An 18455-nucleotide genomic window follows, 5' to 3' on the forward strand; every position below is an offset into this window, starting at 1 on the left:
TTGAACTGAAATCCACCAAGCACAAGGCAGCCATTGACATGGTAAAATAATACAATAACAAAGTTTTCAAACTTTCATTTATTTTTTCCAAACTTTAAACTGTTAACTTTCTCAATTTTTTCAGATTCCAATTTAAAAATGGAAACATGTACTCCTGTTTTCTAAATGTACGTCAATGATCTTAGTTAATTATTTCACTTCTTTGTTCTTAAAAATCTGTAACACAATGTACATTTTAATTTTTCTATTTTATTTAAGAGTGAGCGAATAAAACAGCTTTGGCTGTTTTATATACGGTAATAAAATTTTTAAAAATAATAAAACTGCTTTATTATATACACTTCACTTCAAATTAAACTTAGACATACAATGAAAGTGAAAATGGGCGATAGGTGTTAGTCAACCTCCAGAAAGGGGAGATGGGCCACAAAAGGTTAGGAACAACTGATCTAAACTACGAACAACAGATGCGAAAGATTACAGCCTTGTCTAACCCCTGTAAGTACCTTGAAGCAAGAACTCATTCTACCATCAGTTCTCATTGCAGCCCAATTGTCAACATAAATGCTTGTGATTGATTTTAATTAGAATTACAAATACAATTACCTCAAAGAGATCAGTATTTTTTCACATGGGGCTGCTGATACAAAATTTTGCAAGGAATAAAGATATCACTTCATTTGTATGTCTATGCTTCAATACCGGTAGTTATGGAGTGAAACTTAACATGATAGCTTGAATCTTACTCCTATCATCTTCATTTTAGTTAATAACCTTTCGCATCTCAAATACTTTGCCATGGACTTTACAAAATTGTTTCTTAAAAATATCATCGTTAAGCCTTAATCTCTTTGGTAAAATTACCTCTTTGAAAATACGCCCTACAGAGTCACTTGAAGGAACACCTGGGAACATTGACAACAGTGATGGATACTGTTGGATAAATTTGACGTCTTTGGAAATAAAGGAGAGGTATTAAAGTGCTTGGTCCAGAAATGACGAAGCCACTGGCTCTGTTAGAACTGAAAAAAGTTCTCTTCCTCATCACTTAAATTCTCCCCGTTTTTGCTTCCCTGCGAGAAATAATTATAAAGTTTACTAGGATGTATCGATTACTATTTTATTTCAAGAAGTAAATTATATTCGTTATCAGTAATTAGATCACTTGTACTCAATCACTTCTCAACTCTGGTCTTCATTCTCTTCCTATTACTTCGTGGTCATGGACAGAATTTCCCTTTTAAAAACGTCAGATCGGAGATAATGATGGGGCCTCAGGTTCCGTGTGCAACCATCTCCTCCTAATCTCCTTGCTCATCAATTTCGACATTCCGTTTCACTCTAGGCCTGCTAGATGGCAAAGTGAACCGCATCTCTTTTCGGCGCCTATAGCTGAGGTTTTAATTAATTTTGTCGGGTAGACACGAAACCTGTCCAGAGATCTTTTACAGGCCGACGTCGTACGGGATGGAATGTCTGTCGAATGGACTTTCTACCACCCTTCAAAATTCCGAATCCGCCTGTCAGGTATGAACCAGCTATCGTGGGATCCGGAGGCCGACACTCTACCTCTGATCCAGAGAGGGAACTAGATCGAAGGAGATATATTATGCTTAAGGACTAATCTATATGTAAATACACAACAAGGTGAATGACTTTCTGCTCTGAATGTATACATTCTTTATTCTGCATTTCACAGAGGGACGCACGTTTCGACGAAATGGCGAGAGAATAATTGGAGGAAGGGACGCCTTGCCTGGGGAGTTTCCGTATCAGGTGAGTACATGGCCTCATAGAATACATCAGGGGGTATTTTGACATTTCATGTGCTACGCTGATATGTTCTGTTCCTGTGTGTTTCCCCGCGATGAATATACCATGTATCGTAGAAAATGTATTCTAACATGGAAGGAAAGAGTTTTGGGACTCGTCCTGTAATGAACTCACCTTATCTCCACCAAAAAGTATCAAATACGGTACTTTCAAATCTTACGTAAATATTTGTGTGCGCCACCGTTCAGGCTTCTCTAGCACTATCGCAAGCTGCCTGGATAGGTTCACCTTCGGATGACGTCATCAGCCGCAATACACTAGCGGCCATGGCGTTAGTTAGGGTACAGTCTCAGCATTTTCCTGGTGTCAAAATAGACTTACTCATCCTCTTCCTGCTCGTCTACATCGTTACTCGTGTCGGATTCAGAATCACTGTCTCTAAGATTTATTACAACATCCCGAATTGTGTTGTCCCTCCCTCTCCAATTCTCTATGAAAATTCTCTCCCTGCGGTTTTTCAGCGTGTGACACACGTGTCTCCCAGTCCTTGTTCCATCAATCCGGGCTCAGTGACTCAGACGGTTAAGGCGCTGGCTTTCCGAGCACAAGGTGAGACGCCCGACCCTAGCTCAGTCCGGTGGTATTTGACAGTGCTCGAATACGTCAGCTCCGTGTCGGTAGAGTTACTGGCAGGTAAAGGAAGTCCTGTGGGCCAAAATTCCGGCACTACAGCTTTTCCACAAAACGTAAAAGCAGTTAGCGGAACGAAAAAGGAATAATAATAGTAGTATACTACAGGGATTCTGCGGCCACCACCGCCACCGGGCTCCCAGTGGCCTCCTCCACCACCACCACCCGGGAGGCCTTTCCAGGGGCCTGCTCCTCCTCCCGCGGGAAATTTGAATTGGTAAACAAAGCCACGTGATTTTTGACAGACAACAACGCATCGCTAACCTCAGTACTGCCATCTTAACGGGCCTAAACCCTAGTGGTACCAACTTAACATAACTAGCGCGAGATTTGAATCGGTAATCAAATCCACGTGTTTTTTGACAGACAACAACGTATCGTAAACCTCAGTACTGCCATCTTGACGGGCCTAAACCTTAGTGCTGCTAACTTAACCTTACTAGCGCGAGATTTGAATCAGTAAACAAATCTACGTGCTTTTGTTTTGACAGCTGTCATCCGCCATCTTTAATCAAGTGAGCACCGTGGTGCCCTCTTGAAGGTAATTTCGTCAGCTGTCATCCGCCATCTTTAATCAACAGAGCACGGTGCTTCAATCTTTAGCTGAAATGTGGTGGTGGTAAATTCTACATGCTCTTGTTATGGAAACAAAGCCACGTGCTTTTTTGACAGCTGTCATCCGCCATCTTTAATCAACAGAGCGCCGTGCTGCTATCATGAGGGCAATTTCATCAGCTGTCATCCGCCATATTTAAACTACAGAGCGCCGTGCTGCCCTCTTTATTGCATGTAGTAGCGGGCAATTTGAAACGTTCTGTCAGCTGTCATCCGCCATCTTTAATCTACAGAGCACCGTGCTGCCCTTTTGCGGGCAATTTCGTTAGCTGTCATCCGCCATCTTTAATCAACAGAGCACCGTGGTGGCGGCAAATTCGAAGTGCTTTACAAACTCACGTGCTTTTCTGACAGCTGTCATCCGCCATCCTTAATCAAGAGAGCACAGTGCTGCACTCTTTAGTTGAAATGTGGTGGCGGCAAATTCGAAGTGTTTTACAAACTCACGTGCTTTTTCGACAGCTGCCATCCGCCATCTTTAAACAAGAGAGCACAGTGCTGTACTCTTTAGCTACTTACCTTTGAGGCGCACAATTTGAAAAATTCTACAGCAGCCATCTTTAATCAAGAGAGCACCGTGCTGCACTCTTTAGTTGAACTGTGGTGGCGGACAATTTGAAAACCAGCCATCTTTAATCGACAGAGCACCATGCTGCACTCTTTATCGTAGTAGTGGACCATTTCTACGTCACAGCTGTCATCCACCATCTTGCATCGCAAACCTTAGTGCTGCCCTCTTTAGCTACTTACCTTTGAGGCGGACTATTTGAAAAATTCAATTTGACAAGCTGTTATCCGCCATCTTGCATCACAAACCTCAGTGCTGCACTCTTTAGTCGAAATGTGGTGGCGGATAATTTGACAGCAGCCATCTATAATCAATAGAGCATTGTGCTGCACTCTTTAGCTGAAATGTGGTGGCGAGCAATTCCACGTGAGAGCTGTCATCCACCATCTTGCATCACTAACCTTAGTGCTGCCCTCTTTACGACACTGCTGGTAAGTTCAAATCTACGTGACTTTTTAAACAGCTGTCATCCTCCTTCTTGCATCGCAAACCTCAGTGCTGCCCTCTTTAGTTGAAATGTAGTGGCGGATAATTTGAAAAATTCTATTTGAGAAGATGCCATCTTTAATCAACACAGCTACCGCTATCTTACATCGCTTACCTCGGTGCTGCACTCTTTAGTTGAAATGTGGTGGCGGACAATTCTATTCGTCAGCGGCCATCTTTATTCAACAGAGTACCGTGCTGCTATCTTTACGGCTACTACATCGCTAATTAGCACTTAGGTGCCTACGACACAAGATGACCGTGGCTGTTATAGCCTCTTACTCTGTTAAGGCATAGCTTTATCGTTTAAACATGCATCGGGAAAGCTAGAGTAAGCACGTGTTGCAGTGATGTCATTTTGCATGTTTAGACCTGATCGTTTTCTTAAAAGTAAGTAGGTGTAAGGAATGCAATAAGTACAACATTTTGAATGCGATCAAATATGTATTTACAATGTACTACAACAGTGTTCGTTTTGCTGCTGACAAGGTTAGTGTGCTTCTTAACAACTTTTTGCAGTATGCCTCCTGCAACATTCAAATTAAACAAAAATATTTAGAAATATATCATACTAGGTATGTTATGCTTTACAGAGAAGACCATACACTTCTTACCTTGTTGTTATTCCTTTTAGGAATCATCATCATCATCATCATCATGAGGTACTAGCAAAGTTCATTCATACACTGTGTACAGTGTTCAATCCTAGGATTTGGTCCATCCCAATCATCATCACCATTTTCTCCTCGATGCTTGTAATGTCGTTGACACGTTCTGCATAAAGCTACTTCAATCGACATCTTACTGTGTAGAGGAAGGATGCCCCAAAAATTATGTACGTAAGAGGCAGCATACTTAGATAAAATCCTGATGGTAAGTATTGAATAAGATGTTTCGGCATCGACGTTCTATGTTTATAGAACATCTTAATAGCCTCACTCACTCGTGTAAGATAAATAAGATGTTGCGTATGAGCATGCAAACAGCACGCACATTTACAGTTTTGTTCCATAGCGTACGATGTCGAAGCAAACACTAATGTAAATGATAAAGAGCTATTCTTATTTATAGTCTCGTAATAATATTCGTTAGCGGATGGTAAGTAACATCACTCATATGAATAATAAGACAATAGGCTGCTGTGTTAGCAGGAATGTTTTCAGATGTTTCAAATTCTAAACGAATATCAACTGGAGATTCTTTTATAGATTCTTCATGCAGTCTATAACTACAATCGGTGCTTTATTTTTAAATTCTTGAGGTGTAAATAGCGGACGATCTCCTTTCTGATAATACGATGATTGAAATTTGCAAAACATGTCATAGAGCATTCCAAACATATTTTTCTCAAAGTTAATGTCTATGTTTTCGTAGGGATACGTAATTCCGTTGAGATATAGTCTAGCGTGTCTCATTCATACACTGTGTACAGTGTTCTATCCTCGGATTTGGTCCATCCCAATCATCATCACCATTTTCTCCTCGATGCTTGTAATGTCGTTGACAAGTGATCAAACAGTGAACTATCTTTTTCGTGATTGAATTTACGATTAGTTTGAAATCCATCAATAATATACAAGGGCTTCTCAGTAAAACGTGATGTTTTAACAGTCCAGCTATGCTTGTTTGTAAGTGGTAACACTGGATATTCATGCAGTTCCCAACTTCGAAAACGTGTAGGTTATGGTGTATCATTTTCTACAATCTTGAGCAATCGAAGTTTTTCACGATCAGATAAGGTTACATGTGGAATCCTCCACAGCATACGATGAAGTGTAATTTTCGATTCTACTGATGTTTCTACTGCTTTATGAGAATTGTAATCACTTCGATCACGGATTAGAATAAGCTCTTGTCTTGCGTTGATTATAATACGTGTAAAGTCTTCTGCGAAGACAAAAATATGTTTCAGTGATAACATACCCGTAAAAGTTCCATCCTCATTAACCATCCAATTGTTAGTAGCTTTTGGACACCATCCTGCCATCCGCAAAAATTACTTTTCATTGCACTTGTAATACCAACATTCTTCGTTCGATCTATTTCAACATTATTTACTTAATATCGCGCTTCAGAAAAGAGAAAAGCTAGAGCATGGTTGTTTAGTTGTGATGTGCTTGGTCCACTTCCATCCGACTTTTCTAGTCGTCCTTCAATATAGAGGTAGCTTTCGTGTGGTATGGTGAATACATCTTGCTGATTAACAATAAAATGAATTTCATCATTGTTATTTAATCCAAACGTAAAAGGTTGATAGGAATGAAGCTCACTTCGTACTACACCTTCACGACTTTCTACTGTATTCGTAATGTCTAGCATTTCTTCCATTCTGTTGCAGTAGCGTATATACTTAAATCTTGGAGTATCTGCTTATGGGTATCTGTTAACTCGATGAGTCTCTGCACACATGTAGTATGTCTTCGGAATGTACACCGTGTTTTATAGATGTTTTTCATACTGGTTTGAGATGTAGTTTGTAAGCTACGTACGCGTGCCGATCTAAATGAATAAGCTGATTATGTTTATTTACAAGTCTAAGGGTAATGTTGTTAATGTGTTTTACAGACAGAGGATAATAAAGAACTACTGATGGTTTCTCACAAATAGTATATCCACGTCTCTCTGTAACAAAAAAGTCGTGCAGGACGTGCGAAGGTTGCAGATTACTATTCAAGTATGTAATAATATTACAAGTAATGTTCACATGATAATCATCGAAGAGTGTTACAGGTTGTTCAGACTCGTAACGTAGGTTCGGTAGGAGCTCCCTCGATGAAAATCCAAGCAATGGTCCAATCGAATCAGGTTGTGATTTGAAGTCAATCTTAAATGATGATTCAAAAACACATTTATGTGTAATGTTGCTTATAGTGATTGAGAACTTGTAATTATGATTACTAAAACTGTCTTCACCAAACTGATAATTTAACGTACTTTCAATATAGTCATGAATATCGTCTACTGAATAACTACCTGAGGGTAGTGTTAGCACTTATTGTTGTTTGAGTCATCAGTCCATAGACTGGTTTGATGCAGCTCTCCATGCCACCCTATCCTGTGCTAACCTTTTCATTTCTACGTAACTACTGCATCCTACATCTGCTCTAATCTGCTTGTCATATTCATATCTTGGTCTACCCCTACCGTTCATACCCCCTACACTTCCTTCAAAAACCAACTGAACAAGTCCTGGGTGTCTTAAGATGTGTCCTATCATTCTATCTCTTCTTCTCGTCAAATTTAGCCAAATCGATCTCCTCTCACCAATTCGATTCAGTATCTCTTCATTCGTGATTCGATCTATCCATCTCACCTTCAGCATTCTTCTGTAACACCACATTTCAAAAGCTTCTATTCTCTTTCTTTCTGAGCCAGTTATCGTCCATGTTTCACTTCCATACAATGCCACGCTCCACACGAAAGTCTTCAAAAACATCTTTCTAATTCCGATATCAATGTTTGAAGTGAGCAAATTTCTTTTCTTAAGAAAGCTCTTCCTTGCTTGTGCTAGTCTGCATTTTATGTCCTCCTTACTTCTGCCATCGTTAGTTATTTTACTACCCAAGTAACAATATTCATCTACTTCCTTTAAGACTTCATTTCCTAATCTAATATTTCCTGCATCACCTGCCTTCGTTCGACTGCACTCCATTACTTTTGCTTTGGACTTATTTATTTTCATCTTGTACTCCTTACCCAAGACTTCATCCATACCATTCAGCAACTTCTCGAGGTCTTCTGCAGTCTCAGATAAAATAACAATATCATCGGCAAATCTCAAGGTTTTGATTTCCTCTCCTTGGACTGTGATTCCCTTTCCAAATTTCTCTTTGATTTCCTTTACTGCCTGTTCTATGTAAACATTGAAAAGGAGAGGGGACAAACTGCAGCCTTGCCTCACTCCTTTCTGGATTGCTGCTTCTTTTTCAAAGCCCTCGATTCTTATCACTGCAGACTGATTTTTATACAGATTGTAGATAATTCTTCGTTCTCGGTATCTGATCCCTATCATCTTCAGAATCATAAATAGCTTGGTCCAATCAACATTATCGAATGCCTTTTCTAGATCTACGAATGCCATGTACGTGGGCTTGTCCTTCTTGATTCGATCCTCTAAGATTAGACGTAAAGTCAGGATAGCTTCACGTGTTCCTACATTTCTTCTGAAGCCAAATTGATCTTCTCCCAACTCAGCTTCAACTTGTTTTTCCATTCTTCTGTAAATAATACGTGTTAAAATTTTGCAGGCATGAGATACTAAACTAATGGTGCGGTAGTTTTCACACCTGTCAGCACCGGCTTTCTTGGGAATAGGTATAACAACATTCTGCTGAAAATCGGATGGGACTTGTCCTGTCTCATACATCTTGCACACTAAATGAAATAACCTTGCCATGCTGGTTTCTCCTAAGGCAGTCAGTAATTCAGAGGGAATTTCATCAATTCCAGGTGCCTTGTTCCTATTGAGGTCACTCACAGCTCTGTCAAACTCTGACCTCAAAATTGGGTCTCCCTTTTCATCAGCATCAACAGCCTCTTCATGTTCCAGAACCAAATTATCTACATCTTTACCTTGATACAACTGTTGGATATTCTCCTGCCATCTTTCTGCTTTGTCTTCTTTCCCTAGAAGTGGTTTTCCATCTGAGCTCTTAATATTCATACACCTAGATTTCCTTTCTCCAAAGGTTTCCTTGATTTTCCTGTATGCAGCATCTACCTTTCCCAGGACCATACAGCCTTCGACATCCTTGCATTTCTCCTTCAGCCATTCTTCCTTAGCTGCCTTGCACTTTCTATCCACCTCATTCTTTAATCGCCTGTATTCTTTTCTGCCCTCTTCATTTCTAGCATTCTTGTATTTTCGTCGTTCATCAATCAGGTCTAGTATCTCCTGAGTTATCCACTGATTCTTAGTTGATCTTTTCTTCCTTCCTAACATTTCTTCAGCAGCCCTACTGACTTCATTTTTCATGACTCTCCACTCTTCCTCTACTGTGTTTCCTTCGGCCTTTTCATTTAGTCCTTGTGCAACATGTTCCTTGAAACAATCCCTCACATTCTTTTCTTTCAACTTGTCTAGATCCCATCTTTTTGCATTCTTTCCTTTCTTCAATTTCTTCAACTTCAGATGGCATTTCATGACCAACAAGTTGTGGTCAGAGTCCACGTCTGCTCCTGGGAAAGTTTTGCAATCAAACACCTGGTTTCTGAATCTCTGCCTAATCATAATGAAGTCTATTTGATACCTTTCAGTGTCTCCAGGTCTCGTCCACGTATACAGCCGTCGTTTGTGGTGTTTGCACCAAGTATTGGCAAGGACTAAATTATGATCAGTGCAGAATTCAACCAGACGACTTCCTCTTTCGTTCCTTCGTCCCAATCCAAATTCTCCTACTGTACTACGTTCTCTTCCTTGGCCTACCACTGCATTCTAATCTCCCATCACAATTAGATTCTCGTCACCTTTTACATATTGTATTAAATCTTCTATCTCCTCATACATTCTTTCGATTTCTTCATCATCCGCTGAACTAGTAGGCATATAGACCTGCACTATTGTGGTGGGCATTGGTTTGGTGTCTATCTTGACGACAATAATTCTTTCACTATGCTGGTCGTAGTAGCTTACCCGCTGCCCTATTTTCTTATTCATTATTAAACCAACTCCTGCATTTCCTCTGTTTGATTTTGTGTTGATAATTCGGTAGTCGCCTGACCAAAAATCTTGTTCTTCCTGCCAACGTACTTCACTTTTGCCAACTACATCTAACTTTAGCCTAGCCATCTCCCTTTTCAGATTCTCTAACCTACCACAACGATTCAAACTTCTAACATTCCACGCTCCGACTCGCAGAATGTCAGTATCCATCTTCCTGATGATCGCCCCCTCTCTTGTAGTCCCCACCCGGAGATCCGAATGGGGGACTAGTTTACCTCCGGAATATTTTACCCGGGAGGAAGCCATCATCAGTACATCATTCATACAGAGAGAGCTGCATGTCCTCGGGAGTTAGTTACGGCTGTAGTTTCCCGTTGCTTTCAGCCGTGTAGCAGTATCAACACAGCTAAGCCATGTTGAGTATTATTACAAGGCCGTATCAGTCAATCATCCAGACTGCCGCCCTTGCAACTACCGAAAGGCTGCTACCGCCCTTTCGATGAACCATTCGTTAGTCTGGTCTCTCAACAGATACCCATCCGATATGGTTGCACCTGCGGCTCGGCTTTCTGCATCATTGGGACACGCAAGCCTCCCCACCGCGGCAAGGTCACATGGTTCGCAGAGGAGGTGTTACACTTACTCATCGTAATAGAACTTGTTTACACCATCACGCACATTATAGATTTTATTGTAGCTTTCAAACGATACTAGTCCAAGACTATGCGGCTGATAGCCAAGTTCGATTGGCGGATTATAATAGACAGTTTTTCAGGTCCTTCTTCACGTACAGCAAACGTTCTTTCACTGTTCGTCATCACGTAGACACTAATGCTCTTTCTCTACTGTCTGGGTTTGATATAAGAACATAAGACATAATCATCCGCACATGCGTGTATTAAAGTTTTGCAAACTGTTTTTATTGTAAACAATGTCTGCACTGCTTCCGAAATAACGTATGAGCTCAAAAGGAAGAGGTAAGTCTCCATAGCTATCAAAATACCATACTTTAGATTTACGTTTTACATAAGAAACGTAATAGTTCCAGGTCCACGACTGTTGTCCAAGTTAATTACGGCACTTTCACGTTCACGTGGGCGCGCTGGTAGTTGATCGTGCATATACACTCCTCGAAAATAATGAATTCCTAGTTGTTTAGCAAACGTAAAAACTCCATCATGCTTTAGAGCTCGATGTGGCAGTGCATTCAGTAGACGTTTTTCGGAGAAATGTAGATACCAAGCCCTTTCTTTTATGGCGCTAGCTTCATGTTCTCACCTTTCCCTCGTAATGCAATTGCCTCCATCTTCTTGTTATGACATTCACTCTCTTTCAACTGTTGTTTCGCTTCTTCTATAGCTTTGACAGTTCTCGCTACAGCACTAGAACCACCTAGCAATGACCCTAAAGTTGCTAGGCCTGCAAACAGCTCAGGAAGAAATCCTCCTCGTTTTGGTACAGGAATAATTCGTGCACGTTTACTAAATATTGCTCTGCACTTTGGAGAAATTCTCGCTCTTGCTGCACGCAATGCCTTAGTAATAGCTACACGAGGATTTTATTCCCCTCGAATAGCTTTTTGCGCAGCCTTTATAACATCTTTCCATCCAACAGTTTTTACTTTCTTCTTCTTCATGTCGTTTGGATATCGTTGTTTCACCATGCTGTACACGACTTTACTAGTCAAGAGCAAATCATAAACTAACCGTTACCTCTTGTTTCGTTTAATATATATATTACTATTACGTACTTTATGATTCAGTTATCATGAAGATTATAAAGCAGCAAGACACACTACCTGTTACCGACATTTTACCACATCTCTTACCTAGTTCTAAGACAACTACAAGAAAACGTCATGGAACGTTGTTTCCTTTTACTGTTCGATGTATTATATCAGGCCCGTCGGGATGCGGGAAAACAAATCTTTTACTTACACTTATTACTCCTGTAAATGGTGTACGCTTCGAGAATATTTACGTTTTTGCAAAGTCACTCTATCAACCGCTATATACTATTCTACCAACTGTAATGCACGATCTACTTAAAGATGGAATAAGATATTTTAAATTTAATTCGCATGAGCAAGTACCATCACCAGACGATGTGCTTCCTGAGTCTCTTATGATCTTTGATGATGTCGCAACAGAACAGCAAAACGTTATTCGTGCATTCTTTAGTATGGGTCGGCATAAATATATTGATTGCATCTATTTGTGTCAAACCTATTCTCGTGTGCCTAAGCAGTTGATACGCGACAACACAAATGTTATTGTGTTTTTTCGGCAAGATGAGCGCAACATGCGACATGTGTATAACGATCATGTTAAAACTGATATGACATTCGATGACTTTAAACGTATGTGTGCTAAATGTTGGTCATTACACCGTTGCAGATTTTTAGTTATTGATAAAGAAAGTGATGTTCAGCATGGACGATATCGCATGGGTTTCGATCATTTTATATGCATTAACACAGAATTACAGTAACTACTTGATTAAAAACCATCATCACGTTAACAGCTAGCAAGGAGGTTACAAAACATATCATCCAAGCTCGAAACAATATTCGACTGAAATTTAAAGAGCTTAAACGTATTCAAGCAGACACGGATTTATTTTTAAAAACACAACTAAGTACACCACTCAAAGAAATTTTTAATTCTACTTCATTACCGCAGTCTATTTCAAGTTTTGCTTCTATGCAAATATCATATCATAAAGAGAAGCTTGAAGAAGAAGAAAAGCATGAACAAGATAAGGAAGAGAAGAAGCAGGATGTAGATCAAGAAGAGGAAGGGGAATATAAGGAAGAAGAAGAACAACTTAGTGATAAATTACCATCTAAGCGTGTTGAGTTTTTAACTACAGATGTTATTGCTGAAACACCTACTACATCGACGCAAAATCTACCATCTTTGTCTGAGGTTATGATAACATCACAGTATCGCAATCAGTTTCGAACTATTATTCAAGATACCTATGGATCTCTCTTTGCACCTTATATAGAAAAACTTTTTACAAGACAAACTGACACTACGTACGGTATTCGCTACGAAGATGACTGTTTCTGGATAGGAAATTCAATGTTAAGGTTAATAACAACAAACTCATTTTAAAAGGTGTTACCTATAAACCTACGAAAGGACTCTTAGAACTTCTTTTCTCACGAATACCTGACAAGGATATAATTTTACAAGATGATCTTAAAAAATATAAATCAATACTTTTTGCTACTGACGCAACACGAAGTAATTACAAGAGAACAGAAGCAGTAAATGCAAATAAGAGTTACAAGTATCGTGAGTTTATTTCTAAGCTGTTTCCGCCTGCACGTGGTCTTGATGTTATCTACAAGCCTTTGTTGCCGTATGTGGATGTAGGGTACTGGAATGACCCAAACTTACTCGTTGAACGATTACAACTTTTAAGAGCATCGCTAGAAGCTGGTCACACAGGTCACGAATCAGAAATTCTAGAAATAGAAAGAGAACTACGTTATGCCGGTATTATTTTGTAATGGCTCGTCAAGAGAAGATCTCACCTGTAAAGGTAAACATCGCACATGAGTTACATAAACCAGCACGTCGCACCTACTGTCGCAGACTCGTTATTACACGAGGAAAAGATGATTTCTGGCAAGCAGACTTAGTAGAAATGATTCATATGCTTCTAGTAATAAAGGGTATAAGTATCTACTTACTGTTATCGAAGTGTACTCGAAGTTTGCTTTTGCACAACCTGTGCGTTCTAAAACAGCAGCTCAAGTTAAAGAAGCATTTAAACATATTGTTGAAGAATCGAAACGCTGCCGAAGGCTTCTTCAAACTGATCAAGGTAAAGAATTTTACAACAAGGATTTTTCCTCTTACCTCAAGTTACTTGGCATTCAACACTACTCTACGTTCAGCAATCTCAAGGCAAGTGTTGTAGAACGCTTTAATCGTACACTCAAAACAATGATGTGGCGAGAATTTACATCACAAGGTTCATATCGTTGGATTGATTTGCTACCTAGATTTTTATCTATCTACAACGATACACCTCATCGCACTATCGGAACAAAGCCACGTCTTGTTACAAAGAATACACCTCGTCTAGTTGCTATTCATCTTGTAATTGAAACAGCTGATCCATGTCGCTATCGCTTTAAAGAAGGTGATTTTGTTCGCATCAGCAAACACAATGCTATTTTTGCAAAAGGATACACACCTAACTGGAGCACTGAAATTTTTCAACTCAGAAGTGTTAAGCTTACTAATCCAGTTACGTATTTACTTCGCGATTTCAGAGGACATCCTATTGAAGGAGGATTCCACATCGAAGAATTGCAGAAAACAAAATATCCTGACCACTATTTAGTTGAACGTGTTATTCGACGTCGAGGGAATAAACTGTATGTTAAATGGCTTGGTTTTATTAACAGCTTTAATTCATGGATTAATAAGGAGGATGTACTTTAAATCTTATGTGTGTTTTCTTTTAATCCTCTACCTCTCCTTTCTTCTAAGTCACTAGGACATGCTGTAGGATAAAACAACACCTGTAATATGTTTTGACAATTCATATTTATTTTAGAATATATATATATATATATATATATACATTTTATCCGTTGTTTATTTTACAGTCTTTGTCACTCAGTTTTCTTTTTATCGCACCAACAACGACAAGTGCTGCTATCTTCTTCTGAGCAGCTGAAGCACTACGTAATAACACAAACAGCATAACTTTACGAAGCAGATTTTAACAGATACACGACATACTCTGTGCAGGCAGCATGTAACTACGTGTCAGTCGAACGTGTTCTAGGGCCGCAGGGGAGATGAAGCTCGAAGAAAAGAAGATCAATCACTTTATTGATGAGTCCACGCCCAACATGCTTCCTCATCTTTTTCCCAGCACGTTTCTTCACCTTATCCTTGTTTACTCTCTCCGCAGCCATGATAAGTGTTTATAAGCGAAGACAACTCGTTAGTTTTAGGTCCGTGATACAGTTTAATTAGTTGACATGTACGGCACTGTCTCACAGAAGGTCTTCTACCTAAACTCACGTGTTCATGATGTAAACTACACGTTAGAAGCTCTGAAAAAAAGGATCTTTTGTCCACTCACGAGGCACCTTTTCCCAAATCTTCTTTACAGCATTCGCAGCTCCATTAACAAAAAATGCCTTCGGTAATGCATTTAACTCTTCTTCAGTAAAAGTGTTTAGTTTCTTTTTGAATGCATAAAACTTTACGATCGCCTTTTCAACTGCGTTACACTTAGTATCTGTTAGAAATGACATGATGTCTTTACTCTACAAATGTTTCTTTTACACGATGGTTATTTCGACACTGCAGTTTACAGTATATATGTTGTTCACTTCCCGGCATGCACTGCAACACAACTAATCAAAGAACATGCATACATGTTGTAAAGACTGTTTACTTGTTTCTCTACTATGCTCTTTCGGAAGAGTTTTAAATGATGGACACACCAATTCATGCATGTCGATAATTTCACACGATGATGGTAGATAATCACGCAACCATTCTATTTTTCACAACCCTTTAAAAGAACAAGATCTGCTCTTGAGAAATGTGCATTCATCATTAAAGGTAGAAAACGATAAGGTATTCCTTTTTCTTCCCACTTCAAACCTAATTTTTTTTCGATCCATTGAGTCTGCTTTTTATCTTCATCTGTTTGCAAACAGTAAGGGAACGGCGGGCTAAATACTAAACTAACAAGCTTTGGTGCCCACAACACACTGCAATCTAACGCAGCCACCTCTTTAAACAGAAATTTGTTGGCGTTCACTTTAAAGCCTTGCACATCAACTATTAATGTTTTCGTCATGTTTGCGCTCCACTCTCTATCACTGTTTCTCGAAGACTAAAGCTTTCAGTCAACGAACAGGTTCAAACATGCACACCTACAATAACGTCATCGCTGCAGCACATGCACACTCTTCCTTTTATGATGCATACTTATTGCATTCCTTTCACCTACTTACTCTTAAGAAAACGATCAGGTCTAAACATGAACAATGACGTCATCACTGCAGCACGTGCTTACTCTAGCTTTCCCGATGCATGTTTAAACTTGTTCGATAAAGCTATGCCTTAACAGAGGAAGAGGCTTAGGCACCTAAGTGCTAATTAGCGATGTCATTGCCGTAAAGATAGCAGCACGGTACTCTGTAGAATAAAGATGGCCGCTGTCAAATATAATTGTCCGCCACCACATTTCAACTAAAGAGTGCAGCACCGAGGTAAGCGATATAAGATAGCGGTAGCTGTGTTGACTAAAGATGGCAGCATCTCAAATAGAATTTTTCAAAATATCCGCCACTACATTTCAACTAAAGAGGGCAGCACTGAGGTTTGCGATGTTAGAAGGAGGATGACAGCTGTTTAAAAGTCACGTAGATTCGAAATTACCAGCAGTGTCGTAAAGAGGGCAGCACTAAGGTTAGCGATGCAAGATGGCGGATGACAGCTGTCACGTGGAATTGCCCGCCACCACATTTCAGCTAAAGAGTGCAGCACAATGCTCTATTGATTAAAGATGGCTGCTGTCAAATTATCCGCCACCACATTTCAACTAAAGAGTGCAGCACTGAGGTTTGCGATGCAAGATGGCGGATAACAGCTTGTCAAATTGAATTTTTCAAATAGTCCGCCTCAAAGGTAAGTAGCTAAAGAGGGCAGCACTAAGGTTTGCGATGCAAGGTGGCGGATGACAGCTGTGACGTAGAAATGGTCCACTACTACGATAAAGAGTGCAGCACGGTGCTCTGTCGATTAAAGATGGCTGCATTTCAAATTGTCCGCCACCACATTTCAACTAAAGAGTGCAGCACGGTGCTCTCTTGATTAAAGATGGCTGCTGTAGAATTTTTCAAATTGTGCGCCTCAAAGGTAAGTAGCTAAAGAGTACAGCACTGTGCTCTCTTGTTTAAAGATGGCGGATGGCAGCTGTCGAAAAAGCACGTGAGTTTGTAAAGCACTTCGAATTTGCCGCCACCACATTTCAACTAAAGAGTGCAGCACTGTGCTCTCTTGATTAAAGATGGCGGATTACAGCTGTCAAAAAGCACGTGAGTTTGTAAAGCACTTCGAATTTGCTGCCACCACGGTGCTCTGTTGATTAAAGATGGCGGATGACAGCTAACGAAATTGCCCGCAAGAGGGCAGCACGGTTCTCTGTAGATTAAAGATGGCGGATGACAGCTGAAATAACTTTTCAAATTGCCCGCTACTACATGCCATAAAGAGGGCAGCACGGTGTTCTGTAGTTTAAATATGGCGGATGACAGCTGATGAAATTGCCCTCATGATAGCAGCACGGCGCTCTGTTGATTAAAGATGGCGGATGACAGCTGTCAAAAAAAGCACGCGGCTTTGTTTCCAAAACAAGAGCATGTAGAATTTACCGCCACCACATTTCAGCTAAAGATTGAAGCACCGTGCTCTGTTGATTAAAGATGGCGGATGACAGCAGACGAAATTACCTTCAAGAGGGAAGCACAGTGCTCACTTGATTAAAGATGGCGGATGACAGCTGTCAAAACAAAAGTACGTAGATTTGTTTGCCGATTCAAATCTCGCGCTAGTAAGGTTAAGTTAGCAGCACTAAGGTTTAGGCCCGTCAAGATGTCAGCACTGAGATTTGCGATACGTTGTTGTCTGTCAACAAGCACGTGGCTTTGTTTACCAATTCAAATTTCCCGCTGGAGGAGGAGCAGGACCCTGGAAAGTCCTCCCGGGTGGTGGTGGTGGAGCGGACCCCTGGGAGCCCGGTGGCGGTGGTGGCCGCAGAATCCCTGTATTATACTACTAATATTATTAATTTGTAAGACGTTTACGATAATTAGAGATCACAATAAGCAACTGTCATACATTTTTAAAAGCCTTCTTCGCAGCCCAGTATCGTTGTATTCTCTCTCTCTGAGAGGCTGTCTCCTTTCCGCTGTCCACTCGCTGCTCTGCTGAAAGCCCTTGAAGCCGCTGTCGGAACTCAGTTCTGTTAATAATGTCTTCACGATTTAGTCCACTGGAATTAAGTGGCGTATGACTTTTAGTGCCGGGAGTGTCCGAGGACAAGTTCGGCTCGCCAGATGCAGGTCTTTCGATTTGACACCCTTAGGCGACCTTCAAGTCGTGATGAGAATGAAATGATGATGAAGACGACACATACACCCACCCCCGTGCCAGCGAAATTAACCAATTAAGGTTAAATTTCCCGACCCTGCCGGGACCAAAGGCCAGCACGCTAACCATTTAGCCATGGAGCCGGATTTAGTCCACTGAACCACTTATCACATGTGTGAAGTCTACTATCGAGTATGGTAACAATTTTCTTAGTCAGCCGCTTGTCGGATAGGTGGCCATAGAAATCGAGTCGTCGCTTCTTGATGGATTCCATCAGTCGTTAGATTTTCTGACACAGTTCCTCTTATCTTCGCAACCTATACTGTCCAGCCACGATCTTTGGGCACACTGTCTTTCGAAGAATCTTCCTCTCATTCTTCTCCCAGACCAGCCTTTCCAGTAACTCGAAGGCATTCACTTCCATGTTCGAGGTTTAATCACCCTGTTTTAATGTCTGAGTTTAGTTTGCAATGAAATTGCCTATTTCTTGTACAGGTCGTGTGTTTTGCGAAACGCTGCG

The 18455-nt window shown here is 40.4% G+C and overlaps 1 protein-coding gene across 1 annotated transcript in view; it reads left to right on the forward strand.

Annotated features, from left to right (window-relative positions):
• LOC136883321 (trypsin) overlaps positions 1-18455 on the forward strand; it is a 162247-nt gene that overhangs the window by 19855 nt on the left and 123937 nt on the right. Inside the window, exon 2 of the mRNA XM_067155560.2 lies at positions 1700-1776. Within this exon, the coding sequence (XP_067011661.2) occupies positions 1700-1776 (77 nt within the window). The remainder of the gene's footprint in view (positions 1-1699; positions 1777-18455) is intronic.

Source organism: Anabrus simplex, chromosome 1 (assembly GCF_040414725.1).
Source record: "Anabrus simplex isolate iqAnaSimp1 chromosome 1, ASM4041472v1, whole genome shotgun sequence".
In the NCBI taxonomy this organism is placed as follows: Eukaryota; Metazoa; Arthropoda; class Insecta; order Orthoptera; family Tettigoniidae; genus Anabrus; species Anabrus simplex.